This window comes from Varroa jacobsoni, unplaced genomic scaffold (assembly GCF_002532875.2).
Source record: "Varroa jacobsoni isolate VJ856 unplaced genomic scaffold, vjacob_1.0 scaffold_1335, whole genome shotgun sequence".
Taxonomy (NCBI): domain Eukaryota; kingdom Metazoa; phylum Arthropoda; class Arachnida; order Mesostigmata; family Varroidae; genus Varroa; species Varroa jacobsoni.
In genome coordinates, this window is record NW_019214237.1 from 42,399 (window position 1) to 57,038 (window position 14,640).

General features: G+C 45.1%; 1 protein-coding gene across 1 annotated transcript in view; it reads right to left on the bottom strand.

Moving 5' to 3' along the window:
• Positions 1-6,350, bottom strand: part of LOC111268946 (uncharacterized) — a 48,545-nt gene extending 42,195 nt beyond the window's left edge. Inside the window, exon 1 of the mRNA XM_022848208.2 lies at positions 6,253-6,350. Within this exon, the coding sequence (XP_022703943.1) occupies positions 6,253-6,349 (97 nt within the window). The 5' untranslated portion in view covers position 6,350. The remainder of the gene's footprint in view (positions 1-6,252) is intronic.
• Positions 6,351-14,640: the final 8,290 nt, after the last annotated feature.

The window sequence follows — 14,640 nt, forward strand, 5'->3', positions numbered from 1 at the left end:
AAGCACTTATGCTGTGCGTTATCTCTCGTAGAGCAATAGGACGTTATGTGTGTATTCGTACTGACCTAGCTAAATATTCAACAAATATATGTCTTCGATTCAATCCGGCCTAATTTCAAATGATCAGAAAATTTATATCCAATAATATCGGGAAACTGTTCGTAGGAACATATTCGTTGTTTTTCTGAGCCAACCGTTGTCACAGGTCACCAATACTTACGTTCATACAGAGATGCAACAAAGCTCCAGTCACAGAACAATCACAAACATGCAAAATGTGCTCTCATATTAAAAGATATTCCTATTCTACCTAGGACAACCGTACCCAGTCGAGAAGGGGGCACATCCCACACAGTTTCAATCAACGGTTTCATTCCTGTTTCGTAAGCTGACTGGCCCAACAAAGAAAAAACCTCCTTCAATAAATGATACATTGCAAGCTATGTTAATTAAATAGTATATATAGCTTGTAGAGTACGGAAAGTCGTCAGCGCGAATCTCTATTGGTTTGAGTTCAGCCGAGCAAACGAAATATATCCCACCAAATACTCCACGATGGAACTGCGACCTAAGCGAGTGCTTTTCAAGAGGCAATTTCCACTAGCATTCTAATTCAAGCCTCCCGCAAATCTGCCGCTCAGCGGTTGATTCGACTATTCGTTGTCCTGGGGAACGCCTAAGCGGTCCCTTGGTTATTGTTAGGTTAGGTTCAAGTTAACTTATTGGACGGAGGGGAGCGACGCCCTATCCTAGAACTTTCTCTAGGCTTGCCGATGCACGCGTGGGATTGCACCTCTGGGCGGCACCGCTCTCAGTAATAGTGGTTCGGCACGGCTACCCAGCTTGTGCTCGACTCCAAACGCAATGAACGAAAAAAGCCAAAGAGAGCCAACATCAACAACGACGGTTACAGACGCGTTGCAGCGTCTCACTCTCTTGGACTTCCATAGGACTTTTGGACTCCAGCAGCAACGCCGAGCTCGGCGTCCGTTCGTCGTTCGTCCTTCTTTCCTTCTCATCGTCCTCATTGAAACCTACGCGTTTCCCTAGCAGCGTTCTTCTTGGGCTACCACCATCACCACTTGCTGTTAACTCGCTAACCAGCTCAATGCGGGGATCTTTCTGTTCTACGATTCTCTAGCTCACTCACGCCGTCGTGCTATCTTTCCCTCTCTCCATTCAACTCGTGTGTCGTCCCTCTTATGCCCTTTTTTATCGGAGCACTTTTTCAAAAACCAAACACCCAAGCTAGAAGCAGCATCCTTATCGATGCTGATGAGGCTGGCAGGCTGAGAATCGCTGCTGAGACAGCCGTTGTTAGATTCAGTATCGGCGATGCCGAACTGTTAGTTGTTGCCAGTTGTTTACTGCTGGGTTAGGTGCCGCTGTTATAGTTGTCGTTAGTGATGATGCTGGTCCTGATAGCCAGCTGCCTGCTTGTGGAGTTGCCCTGAGAGATGAGGGCGCCACTCAGCCATGGATCAGATAGATTCTGCTGCTGCCAGCAGAGGAGGATGTCAAGGAGTTGTGTGGCACTCGCCGTTTGCTCTTGTCTATTTTCTCTCTAGTATATATAGATGACGTAGGATAGAGTAGTTCCCCAAAAATTGCCGAAAGGCCGCTCGATTGCGCAAGCGAAGACGAAACAACAGAGGACGGGGACAACTACGCGAGACGGACCCGCTCACACACAGAGATCGACACTCACACCCATGGGCTGGAGCTGTGTATGTAAGCCGCTGTATGAAGTACACCTAAGCCAACTAACGTAACCAGGAAAGCCATAAAAATAAGAAAATGCCGGCCATGCTTTGTCTGTCAAACCAGCGCCAGCAGAAACACTGGCTTGTCTACCTACGCCTCGTGGTAGCATAAAGGCACATACAAATATAGAGGCAGATATCATGCAGACAAACACAATAGTCAATTGGCCGCCGTTGCTGCTGCTGCTGTCGTACGCTCCAACAGCGAATACGGGAGAATACGAAACTGACAACAACAACCAGCGGCCAGCCAGTCGGCTAACTTAACTGATGCAATCTATACAAGTATCTCTAATAATAGGATGGATGCGAACCCCACAGCGGCGCGAAGCTAAGCGTTGGCGAAAACCCCCAACTTGGCCGCCGTCAACACTGTCGCATATGGACAGAGGCTTATAGCACAACGTTCGTCGCGAGATGGACAACCCTACTAACAAGCCACAGTTCTCAAACGCGCTTCTGGCCAAAGTACTGCGAAAGTACTACCGGAATCAACGTCAAAATTCGTAGATTCCAACGTAGTGTTTTCGTCGTTTAATCGATTCAACATACCCATTGCGATGGCAGCACTCAGAGTGCCGGTCTCATGATTCGAACTGCTGCAACAAGAACTGCACGTTGTGCACGAGCATGCCATAGTTGGTACTAGCAACGCTGCTGCTGCTGCTGTTTTTTGGTTGGTGCTTTAAAACTATGCTGTCAGGCTAGAGCTTGTTAGAGTTACTGGTTAAGGCCTAAAGCTGTTAGGGATCAAGTACTGCTCCAGTGTGGGTAAAACGTTCTTGCAGAACGGGTTCGTTCACCAATGCAATCTCACACAGAGCACGTATTCGAGGTATTGACCTGGCTTTGACTGGCCCTAGATTAGTGCAATGGTCGTAACGGCCGCGGGCAGGGTGGCTTCATCAAAACAGAGGTGTGCGTGAATTGAAAATATCCCTTGGGACTATGACGGATATTTAAACTTTAAGGGCAACAGTTGGAATAGGGGTGATCAACGACTGGGGGTTGGTGGATCTAAAAACAAAAAAATAAAAACATTGAAAAATGGCGCCACGAGCGGCTAGTGCTGGCCATGTGTGCTATTTGCCGTTGAACGTTGAAGCAAGTGGGTAGGAAGTGCATAAATCCAAACGCTTCTATTTCATATCAATGGGTGGCAGTTGCCAGATTTGCAGGCCGATTCTACTCCTTCGTTAAATAGCGCTTCATAGTCTACTCGGAATTATAAAGCACATCAATATACAGAAATGAAAAGCACTAGTCAACGGACCAAGATTGTCGACCAATAAAAATGGTCGAAGTAAAAAAAAACTGACAAACACAATCCAACTAATGTATGTTTCAGTTCAAGTTAACGGTTAAACATTTCTCTCAAACAGAATGGGGAACGTTTTCTGTTCTGTATGTACTAGTATGTTGATATCAATACTAATGTCTAGTACACTGTTCCCATATAGAGCACGTACTGTGTTAGAAGGAAAGGCGGCATTTTTAGAGCGCTTGATCCATGTTTAGATAGATTGTTCGTGCTAGCCGTGACGCCACAAACGAGCGAGCCTTAACTATGAATTTACAGCCTTTGCTTAATTATATTTTAAACAAATATTGTCTGTTCAACGCTTATAGCGGGGAGTGGACCTAAATTAACCAAACGACTTTTCTACCATATGACGTTCTAGGATTTTCAATGCCCATCTATGCTAAGCATCGTTGTTCTACAGAACGTAGACACATAAGCTAGCAAAATCAAAGATTCTTTTCATAGACCGTCAACACTTTGGTACGGCTATGATGAGCCACATAAAATTTTCGTTGAACTGGTCGCCACTTCAGCTGGAACCAGCTTCGTCCTTCCACCTGAATAGCTTTTTAGTGATTGCATAGTACCGCTTAAACCTTAGGACCTCGACAGTTACTCATCACTATGGTTCCTCCATTGCTCTAGTCGTGCCTATAATGTTGACATAGATGGCGTAGCGTTGACATGATTCTGGTGGCAAGTGCATGGGCTCGTGACACAGCGCTTATGGAAATTTTTGGCCGGATGTCACCTGCGCTTTTTCTCGCACTTCGCAACCCAGCCATAGCCTCAGCTCGAAATCGGAACTCGCAGTCTTCATACAGGTTGTTCTATACTACACACGAAAAGCAGATTCATCTGGGACATAGTTCAGCGACCGGCAGTTCGACTAGTTTTGTCTTCTATACTAACTGCACGAGCAAAGCGTATAGCCAGCCATGTTTTATCACACCATGCCGCGCCCATCACTCGCAACAGCCGTTTAATAGGGTGCTCTCAGCATCTTATTGGGCCATATTTCAGCCAGTGGGCCAGTGTGTCACAGCTATATATATATATATATGTATATAGGTTCATATGTTATAGTATGCAAATGTGAATGTTGAACTACAGAAGGGCTCCTTGGCGTGACCTGACGGTTCCGAAGGTACTCGGTCACGCTATTGCTACGAGCTACTTGACTTGTTTATCCCATCTACTATACACTTATAAACACACACATGTGTAATGGGTAAACGAACTTCAAATGGCCAATATGTCAATCGGGTTCACAGATTTTGAACACGTCAAGTGGGTTCGAAAGGAAAGGGGATATACTCTGTCGGGTACAGGGGTTCGATCATTCTCTTTAAAACGTTTGTCAAAAATTAATAGTGAAGTGATTCAAAGCGTAATTCACAGCATAATCAGTCGATAACGTTAACGCTTGTGGTGTTCAAGCGTGAAGAGTTTTTAGCTGTTAACGTTATAGGTTTTCTTTGAAACAATCCCAGCTTTAATACCGCTTTCGAATACCTATCACAGAGCGCTTTGTTCTGACAAGGAAAGATCAATAGCACCGATTGCCAGCAAAGAATCGGACTGCCAAACAGACCCGCAGGTAATGTGTCAATTCTGACGGTCAAGACAAACATCGGTGAAGACTAATCTGTGCTTGTACATGCTCGTCCTCTGTATGTGCACCACGATTCATGTCACCATAGCACTTTCTTTTCCTACCATGAAACACATGTACAGGCGGCCTTCGACACGCACCGACAGGGTATATAGATCACAGAGGAAATCTAGCCTAAACACAGGGCTAAGCGATTCTCCGAAGCAATCAATCGTCAACGCAATGGTTGAGTAACAAGCAAGCCAGCCAGCCAGCCAGCTCGTCTCAGGAAACAATGCAAGGCTTGTAGTCCATAGTACTAAACCTTATGCCTACTATGTGCCTCTTCGTAAGCCAGTAGCACAGTCGGCGTAGCTATCATGAACTCCTTGGTGGCCTGGTCGTCTATAAAAACGACACGCCACCGTCACAGGTTGATATGCCTGACATCCGACCCTCATTGCTATCGAAGTAAGAGATACACCTCTCACCGCGTCACCAAGTGACCGACTGACGAACGACAATTGCCTCCCCTCGGCGATGATCGAACCTGATGGTGTTGTGGTGACGGTGCACTTTAGAGAAGCGGATCGCGCTGCGCAACCTGTACTCGAAAGCTAACTAGGAAGTAACTCCCCAAGCAACATATGCTCGATCTGAATTCGATCGTCCGGATCATGGCAATCAGCAAATGGAGAGAGGTCAATTCGTGGAATATCGCCGGAAACGGGTTCAACAAAAAAAACTGGATGATTCCTATGGCGAACGAAAGCTTACAGCCTACTTGTCCTGCAGCAGTTTAAATGTTGTGGTTCGGTTCACACTTACACATGTATGTACTAATACATGTGTGAGTGTGTTAATTAATGTGTCAGATAGCTGCCGTAATTGAACAAAAGCGAATCAGAAAATGCAGAACTCAATTTGTAGAATTCAAGTTGGTTGCTTGAGCTATCGCGTGCGTCTTATATTTCATCGTAGAAATTAATGTACAAATGGCAAATCGTAAACATGTGATGTAACTACATGAAGCTGCTAACGCTTGCGCAATGCAAAATCTAACCCGAGACCTTTACAACCCCCGAAATGACCCTGGTCGAGGGGTGGTTCTGGTACGATATCTTTCCGAGCAGGTTGTAAACATGTCGACACTAGATTACCGGGTGCACTTAATTGGTATTACAATCATATAAAAAGCAAATACATTAGTTGGGACGTGCGTTAGGTGACAGTCGATTCTTCAACGCATGCTGGTCATTAGGGAATAAGTCACGATATCCTGGCTCGACCTTTTGTGATCGACAGGTTGTAAGGTCATAAAATCCGCATACAACATGATCCCCTCGATTTTGGTCAATAGGCAGGTTGGAACTGCGAATCAACCTGCCGACTGAGGACTAACACGGATTAAGCCTATTTACAACAGATTCCAATTTACTTCTAAATGGTTCGGCGAACCTTACGAGTGTCCCCATCAAACGACGAATGATTGATTTTTTATTGAGGTAAATAAAATGTGAAGTTGACGTGCGGTGCTCAAGCCGTTGGGCACTACTTGAGGCGCGAAGGATTTTCTGCCTGCTTTCGCTTACCTTGGCATATGAAGGTGTCAAAGTACGCAAGAAGATTTGCCCGTTGAAGAACCCTGTACAGCTGTAGCTCCGACTCGTTTGACGGCTGAGACGTCATCGCGACTGAAAAGTATCAGAGAAACGTACAAAAACCCGTGTTTATTCAAAATTGCTAGACAATGAAATAAAAAACAAACGCGCTTAACTTATTCGGCTGCAGGCTCGCAGGCCAGGGGATGGTGGACAAATGGTTTATTTTGTGGACATTAATAAATTCGCAATAGATGCCATGACCTATGCGGTAAATAAATTTATTTGTGCATTGGAGCTGACCCTTCGATTGTACATAAAAGCTCAATGATGGTAAGCAATCATTTAATTTCAAACAGATATATGTGCTCTTGAAAACATACGTCAGCTGTCCTCCATAGTGCAGCTTCGGTCGGTTTGTTTTCAAATCGCATACCCGGCTAATGGTCTGTACGGATAAGGTGTCCATCAACATTGTTTGATATCATCTAAGACAAGTTAAAGCTCTACATTATGGCGAATTTCAACTCGTGTTAGCCGTTTCAACCATTTCCTTTAATACATATTAGAATGAACCCACATAGACTGTACAATCGAATAGGTTTTGGTATTTTCGGTACCTGGAACGTACCGGATTTTCGATATTTTTTTGTTCCTGCGGGAATAATCCTTATCGTCTATATGATTCCCCCATTATTTGCCACTAAAAGACCCATTCGATGGCTGTACTCAGTGTTGTTGTCGGTCTTAGAAATTATATAGTATCTTTTTTTTTAATCAGCACATATATATGCACAGCGAGCTTGAATGAATAGAACCATAAACAGTTGACGAGCTAATTAAGCTGTAACCGTTGGAGAAATGCTAGCTTGCAAACTAATTAGCAGGGAATGTGCCACATAAAAGGATCAGAATTTATCAAAAACACACGTTTCGACATTGTTTTGCCTTAATAATCCCAAATTTTTATTCCTTACACCGCAAAAATGTCAATCCACTGCGGCATTGCTGAGATTTATTCATTTCGATTATTATCGATGAGTAAACTATTGTACATTTTATATTAACGCATTATTCGGTCACGTACGATCATGCCGTACGGTAAGCGGCGGCACGATGCGATCTGTTTTTCGTTTTAGTGCCTTTACTTGTCTATCTAACCTGGCGAAGGGGATAACGGCTGCGGGGACGCGCTACCTCTGCTTTCGACCATCAACTCCTTTCCTTCACGGCAGCCTTTATTGGCAGGTTGTTCCTTTGGCGATTTGTGAAACTGGCCTCTGGCTCCAGTGGGCTCCGGTCCCAAAACCTCGACGCCCACCGCGTGTCCAAGTGAAACTGAAGCCCCGGGATCACGTTCCTTGCAAACAAGCGACAGTGCGGTCGGATTCGTAGCGTTCCCCCCGGACGCGTTTACGGTCAACACGGAACGCACGAGCGCCAGAGGCACCACCGTTCTCAGCTTCATCATAGAAAGCCACAAAGTGAAGATCTTCTTCACACCTTTATTGAGACGCGTAGATTACGCGCTCACACAGGCACTAACGACCGCCAACACGAACTTTAACAGCAACTCGCAGCTGGCCACCGGTAAAAGAACTGATCAACAACATCAACAGGTCAACATGGTTTGTCGCGCCACACGATTCATTGAAGACTGGCTGACCTCAACGGTATCACTTTACTGAATACATTTCACTTATGGGAGAAGTTCGATGTCGCGCACTTAATACTGGCAATCTAACACTGAGCAGCTACAACTTTATACAACTATTAGAAATAACACATTTACGACTAATCGTCTCTATCTTCAACTAAGTATGCTTCTGTTGACATCTCACCAGAATAACGGGTAGCAAAAGGTTTTGAGCAAAAAGAATTTCGGCAATTGCTGCTCTAATTTATGCTTGCACTTTGGCTGAATTTGTTTTCTGCTTGATAGATGGTATATGCAAGCGGATGCTGAAGACAGCTCTACGAACAAAACACTTTCGTCCTGTTCGTGAAAGCATATGCTAGATAAACGAAAGTAAACGTAACGTTTAGACGATACCCGAACGTATCCAGTTCGACTTCAAGATTCGGATATGGTTTTGCCTGTCTTGAACTGTTGGGCCTATCGGTCTACTTTAGGTATTCACTTCAGGTATTAGTCAAGCACGTGCTTCTGCCCTTTAATGGGCCTGAGACCTACTTGGGATTCTCTTTTCCACAACAACCAAGAGACATCACAGCGTGTTCACACAAAAATATGCCGCCGTCCATGTTTTTCGTTAGTGACAGTCAGTAGATAGACTAGACATCCGTTAATGCACTAGTGCCATAATCAGCTGTTGCTCGGGTTACAATATTTCTTAGTTTGTTTGTTTGTTAAATAAAGGCGCGACGAGTTTGTGTATTCGACAATAAAGGCCTGTTGCAACAAAACGCAATTCTTGCTCGGGTGATGCTTTGTTGGACCATTCCTGATGTCTTTACTTATAGATCCTAAGAAACCGCTTCGGAGCATTAGAGTTCTCTTTCTCAGCAGCACGAGGCGTACGCGACTGATCGTGGTACGTCCACCGCACACTTCACTTGGTTTTTCGGTGAGCACCCTCTGCACCGCTGTGCTCCGATCCGTTCTCGACCCGTCGCGCTGTCTGAATCTCGATCTGAGAGTCTCGAGCGGTCTGGCACCAGGCAGCTATCCGGAGCGCTTGCCTGCGATTCGCGCGCCCTACAACAACTCTTTCGCGCCGTCGTTGCAGCTGGCACAGCATCAGCAGCAGAGGCAGCCGCACCAGCGGCGGTAGCAGCCGGAGCCGCTTTGTTCTCCTCTCTCAAAAACTCCCGAAGAAGATTCGAGGAGAAGGGCGAAAAGATGCTTTTTGCCGACCGCCCGCTGGCCCCACCGCCACTGCTCCGCTCCTGGCGGGCCGTGTTAGGTTCGGCGATGCACGACGCGGCCCAGTGTTGCCACGGACTGTCCCGTACCCGTGCTACTGCCGCTGCCGGTCTTACCGAGGAGTTTGCCTTCGGACCTCAATGATCAGATAGGAATCGGTGAGACCGCGTTCACCAAGCAAAGTCAACGGTAAGTTAAGCTCGTCATCTGGCAAACTTAGAATGAAGATATAGTATCGACTACGGACAGCGGACAAAACCATACAAGCGAAATATCAGACAAAAAATGATATAGAAAGGAACGAAGGGAAAAACACGGCTGACTATATGTGCTATTTTGTGCTATGGTCTGTGTGAAGCTGGGGATGTTAAAACACTGATGTGATGATGAGGAGGAGGGTAGGTAGCAGTGCCCCTGCTGGCAGCGCTACTCCGGGGCTACTGCAGGAAAGCAGTCACAGCAACCTCATAGACAGACTATAAGATAGTTAAGAAAAGGAAACAGAGAGGGAGAGAGAGAGAGAACGAGACAACCAGGGGCCGATGGGTTTAAGGAAGGGGTCACAGGACAGCAGCGGTGTTGGCCCTGATTGCGTCGCCACGGCGGCGGTGATGGTGGCAGTGGTGGTTCTGGGGCCCGGTCGGGGGCCCTAGTTCCCGAGCAACGGGAGAGGCAATGTGTGTAACAAAAAACAGAACGCTCGGAGTAGAAAGAAAAGCTGCGGGCGGCGGCTCAGGGCGGAGACTAGCGGAGAGAGAAGACAAGGACGCTTGAATGGTGTAATAAATTTAGAGAGCGAAAAACAAAGAAAAAAAGAAGAAGAAGCCGTAATGCCCCCAATACAGAAAATATTCAAGCGGATCACATGTATCTACGATGAAAAGTGCTACAGTAGCGTCCAACGTAACACTGTCGATCAGTGCACGCAAATTATGTTCAGACCGTATCAGAACGGTTTCCTTGCAAAGGAAGAAAGAAGCTTCCAATAATATCAGTGACGAGAGAAACCGTCGAGGCCAATACAATTCCACTGGGACATAGGCATTTTATCTCTAGGTCTCAGTATCACCTCCGAGCGACAGGCGCAATAAGGAGACGGAATGTCGCCCATCGCTGATAACAGCAGATACTTCTTGGTTTGCGTCAGAGTTTGAAAGCGGTTTTTCTCAAAGGGCCAAAATTTATTGAGATACAACGCAAATAAAAACCGAACGTGTCTGTATAGAATACGCAATAGCGCTGAGACCTGCGCGGCGACAAATGTTTTTTAGAGTTATAAACCGTTATAAATACACATCATTTAACCGCTAACAGTTATGAGCACCCGAGCTTATTCATGACTTTCATATATCATTTCTATAGCTTTTGTTCAATGAATCATACCTAACATTAGCTCGACTTTTTTGTTTGATGTCGTCGACTGATTAAGCTAGCACTCAAGTTAGGAACTTGTTGCAATTGTTCTATCATACTATTTTATTACCCCACTGAACTTACGATTGTTGTAGCTCCCATTGTCATAGTTCTTACACGATTCCGTCCTAACAAGCCCAGTACATAGTTCAAGTTATTCCAAACACACCGAGGTATTTCGAAGTATTATTCGGTTAATCTGATTCATGTATTTCACGGTCTTGATGAAGGCAATATCTATGTTTCAAATTTTACGCCGTTAAAATGCCATCACACGACTGGTTGCCAACACGAACGAGATATGCCTGTGCCCGGATTCGAAGCTACACCACAATGTGTCCAACAATTTACTACCCGCTAAGCTATCACGGGGATTTGGTAAAGGTAACCGAAAAGAAAGTGACTTCAAAACTTCACGTTAAGCTCAAAAAAAGGTCGGGAAGCTGTATGAAAGTACCGATAGTTCTAGAAACTCGACATATTTGTCCTTACCCTGCTGCTTTGTCATCGAGCTAAGCCTATGGCTAAGGAATCAGAAAAATCGTTAAAATCGTTTTTGTAACAGAACTTTTGGGAGAACTTTTGTCAGTTTCAAGTTCCAAGCGATACCTGCCATATGTAGCGTAGTGGTAAAACGATATATATATATATATATATATATTATTCTTTTAAGAGTATAAGATTACGTTCTAAATGGACACGCACACTCTGACGTGCCTGTACGTAAATGCCGTCGGGTCAAGTGACTAATATGATTTTTGTATCTTTTCTTGGGCAGAGTGATCCTCTTTCTGAGCATGAACACCTCTAAGATACGTAGGGTTTTCTCACTAAGGTGCGTAAATCAAAAACCAATGCTGGAAAACAAACTGCTTCAGCGACTAACAATTTACTGATTTCTCTCCGTAGCGTTACGAGCGTCGAGTAATTAATCTTACTAGGTACAAAGAAGCCACTGTCGATAAGGAAACACGAAACGAATACATAAGTAACCCTAGATTGGGTTTGGTACATGGGATGTTGGGGATATTCTTTGCATCTTTCAGGTCTCCAACTTCCGCTTTTCTTTAGAATAGAAAGTGCGCACATTCAAAGCTGAAGCTCTGAACAAACTTTGCGTACCATTATAAACAAGATCAAGTCGTTTTCAAGTGTCTCTGTATTCTTATACAAATGCATGATATGTTAGTGCGGGGCGGGGGGTGTGTGTCGCGCACCGATGACTTGTGGTACTGCGAAATGAAAACAAGCCAAATTTTGCTCTGTTCGCAGGACGTAGGTCAGGCTGTGTCTAGTTGCTAGGTCGTCACCGCGCGTTTCGTGTTAATACATAAGCAAGTCGTGACTCTTCTGCCTGGATTTCCCATTTGCCGCACGCCCGTTCATTAAATGCTGGTTTATTATTTACTCCAACAGTGGGAATGCGCATACGCCGCTAAATGAGTATTGACACATGGACAAGATTGGTGCTTTGGAGGCAACCACTGCCAAAACAACTGCAACGACAATGATAGCAACGCACCAAAAAAAAACTCGAGTAACAACAAGCAAATATCATCATCATCACCGCCGCCATAACTTCAGTCGCAGGCACCGTCCCATTTCAATTCATGCCGCCTAGGCCAGATACCAGATATTGCTAAGAAAAGCCTTCAATGAATGGCTGCGGCAGTGATGATCCAAAGTCATTCACTGGGCGTCAGTCGCTGGGCAATGCCAGCGGTCTGACCGCCAATTCAAGGTAGTCCTCAGAGAATCATGACGATAGTGAAGTTGTGTTGCCTGAACTAAACGAAGACGTTGCTTTGTTTTTTAGAATTACTCTATTAACCCTACATCTCCCTGCTTCCTTTCAGTACTGTCATGGCAATGGCGCATCTGAGCTGTGTTGCGTGTCTGTCCTAACAGTTATGGCCTGCGACTTGTTGGACTATGGACTGCTGTGTTGTTGTTGTCGTCGTCGTCATTATCATCCTGAAGGAAGGAGAAGTCGCGCACGTTTGAAGCTTGTCAGAGTCTGGAGGCGGCGGTGGCCACCGCGCGAAGAACGACCCACCTCAGAAAGACAATAAAGGGCGAGAGAAAACATTAGAGGAATGGGCAGTGACATCAAGTCAGTCAATGTAATGTCATCATGAAGGAAGACGAAAACACGTTGATTTATGAACCAGTCTTGGTCGCATGGTGAGAAGTGACTTATCTTCATGAAGAGCAGTTTCCTTCTGCAACGCCTGTTGTGTGCACGCAAGACCGTGCAAATATCGCTCTACTCGATATGCTTTCACTAAAGATTCTCTTTGCTTATTGCAAGAACGACACCGAAGAGCACTGAGATAGATGAGCTTCTGAAAACAGCGCCGATATTGGCCTGGCCCTATATATGAAATTGGCTTCGTTTCATTTTTCCCTATTTTGGAGTATCCTATCTGAATTAGCCGCCACGATGCGCTTGCTGTTGTCCATTCAAATCGAAACAAAAGATGACTGAACGCATCGTAAGGATACAGTAACGTTCTCAGCAGGGATTAGCACTTAGCTTCATAGGCGACGGAAGGAAAACAGATGTAAAAGTGGGAAATTATCGAAAACAGTGTCACATGACCAAGCATAGCCGTTAGAATATAGGTAGCCAGCACGGTCTAGATGATGGGTGCCCATAACCACCCACCTATATTACGAAATGTCACGCTGGTCAAAGCAGGGATAGGCACTTTTATCCAGCATGAGGTAATAAGTAACAGTAGAATTCAATGCTAAGCACAACAATAGTATGCCACAACCGTCTCCGGCTACTCTGTAAAGTGTACCATTTTAAACCGGCATTTTAAAAAATCAGTGATTTTTCTCCGTTTCAATAAGCGAACAGGCACATTGCAGAGGCAGAGCAAAATTTGTTTTCTCTGAAACTACAAGATTTCTCTCGTTTTCAGGTGACGGAGACATCCATTAGTCAACGAACAGATCTCGGGTAATACCTGTTCCAAACAGCATAAGTCCCTAATCGATTAGAAGGTTAAAGACTTACGAAGCTGATCGAACAGTCAGTCGCCAAATTAACATGTCCATATCCATCTCTCTTCCTCCCCTCCAACCAAAGTAGTATTCTATTAAAACTCAAAGTTGGAATAGATGTTGCGCGAGAAAGACATGCCCTTGCTACCGGAGCGCAAAAGACGATTAATCCGCTTGGCCGCACGACTTCGCGTATCGATTACTATGAATGATATTATTGTCGCGTTGCGGCAGCTTGCGCAACAAGCAGCACCTCACAATCTGGGTTGGTTACGGGCCATTTCAACTCTGGCCAGGGTCTACCTTTTGGTCCGGGAAAGACTTGGCCCCTTTTCGATCTACTGCTTGCTCTACGCAGTGTTTCACAACCTAGGCTTCCTCTAGCTGTCCCGTATAGGGCGACCTTACCGAAGAGAACTGTCCCTGCCATTGGTTAACGCCTAGGCGGCGTGTGATTGATGAAAAGTTTCTGATTCAAAATAGCGAACCAGTGGAACACTGGTTGCTCTCTAGAGAGAGACAGCGGGTCTAACAGGCAGTGGTTCCAAAGGACCAGCCGTAGTAATCGTAAAACGAAGGGTATCGATTTAGTTAAAACAGAAAGAAAAACGTATAATATGAATTTGCAGATGTGAACCAACGCGAGTGTGTACATGAGAAGCACAGCGAGTTCTATATCTCGAACGGTGATAATACCCGAAAACGGCCGAGGAAGCAAACTTGTTGCAGCCGACATCTTGGAGACAGATGAGGTTAAACCATAAGGTATCAACAGCTGCTCACCGAAACAACTCTATCGAAACACGCGGCCATGGGTATGTCTTTATACCGGTTTCGTACAGTTCCATTATAGGAAGATACCTGCGTTCTCGAAACAACTACAGGACACGTCTAAATGAGCGCTTACTTTAAACAGTGAACGTCGCCTAGTCCTCAGCTTGCATTCGTGGGTACCCAGCACATTATGGGCCAGCAACAATACTAAGCTGCCGAAAACATATCGGCTGTTTTCAAGCTAAAATTAAAAAAAAAATAATTTCTATATTTCAAAATAACATTATTAAACT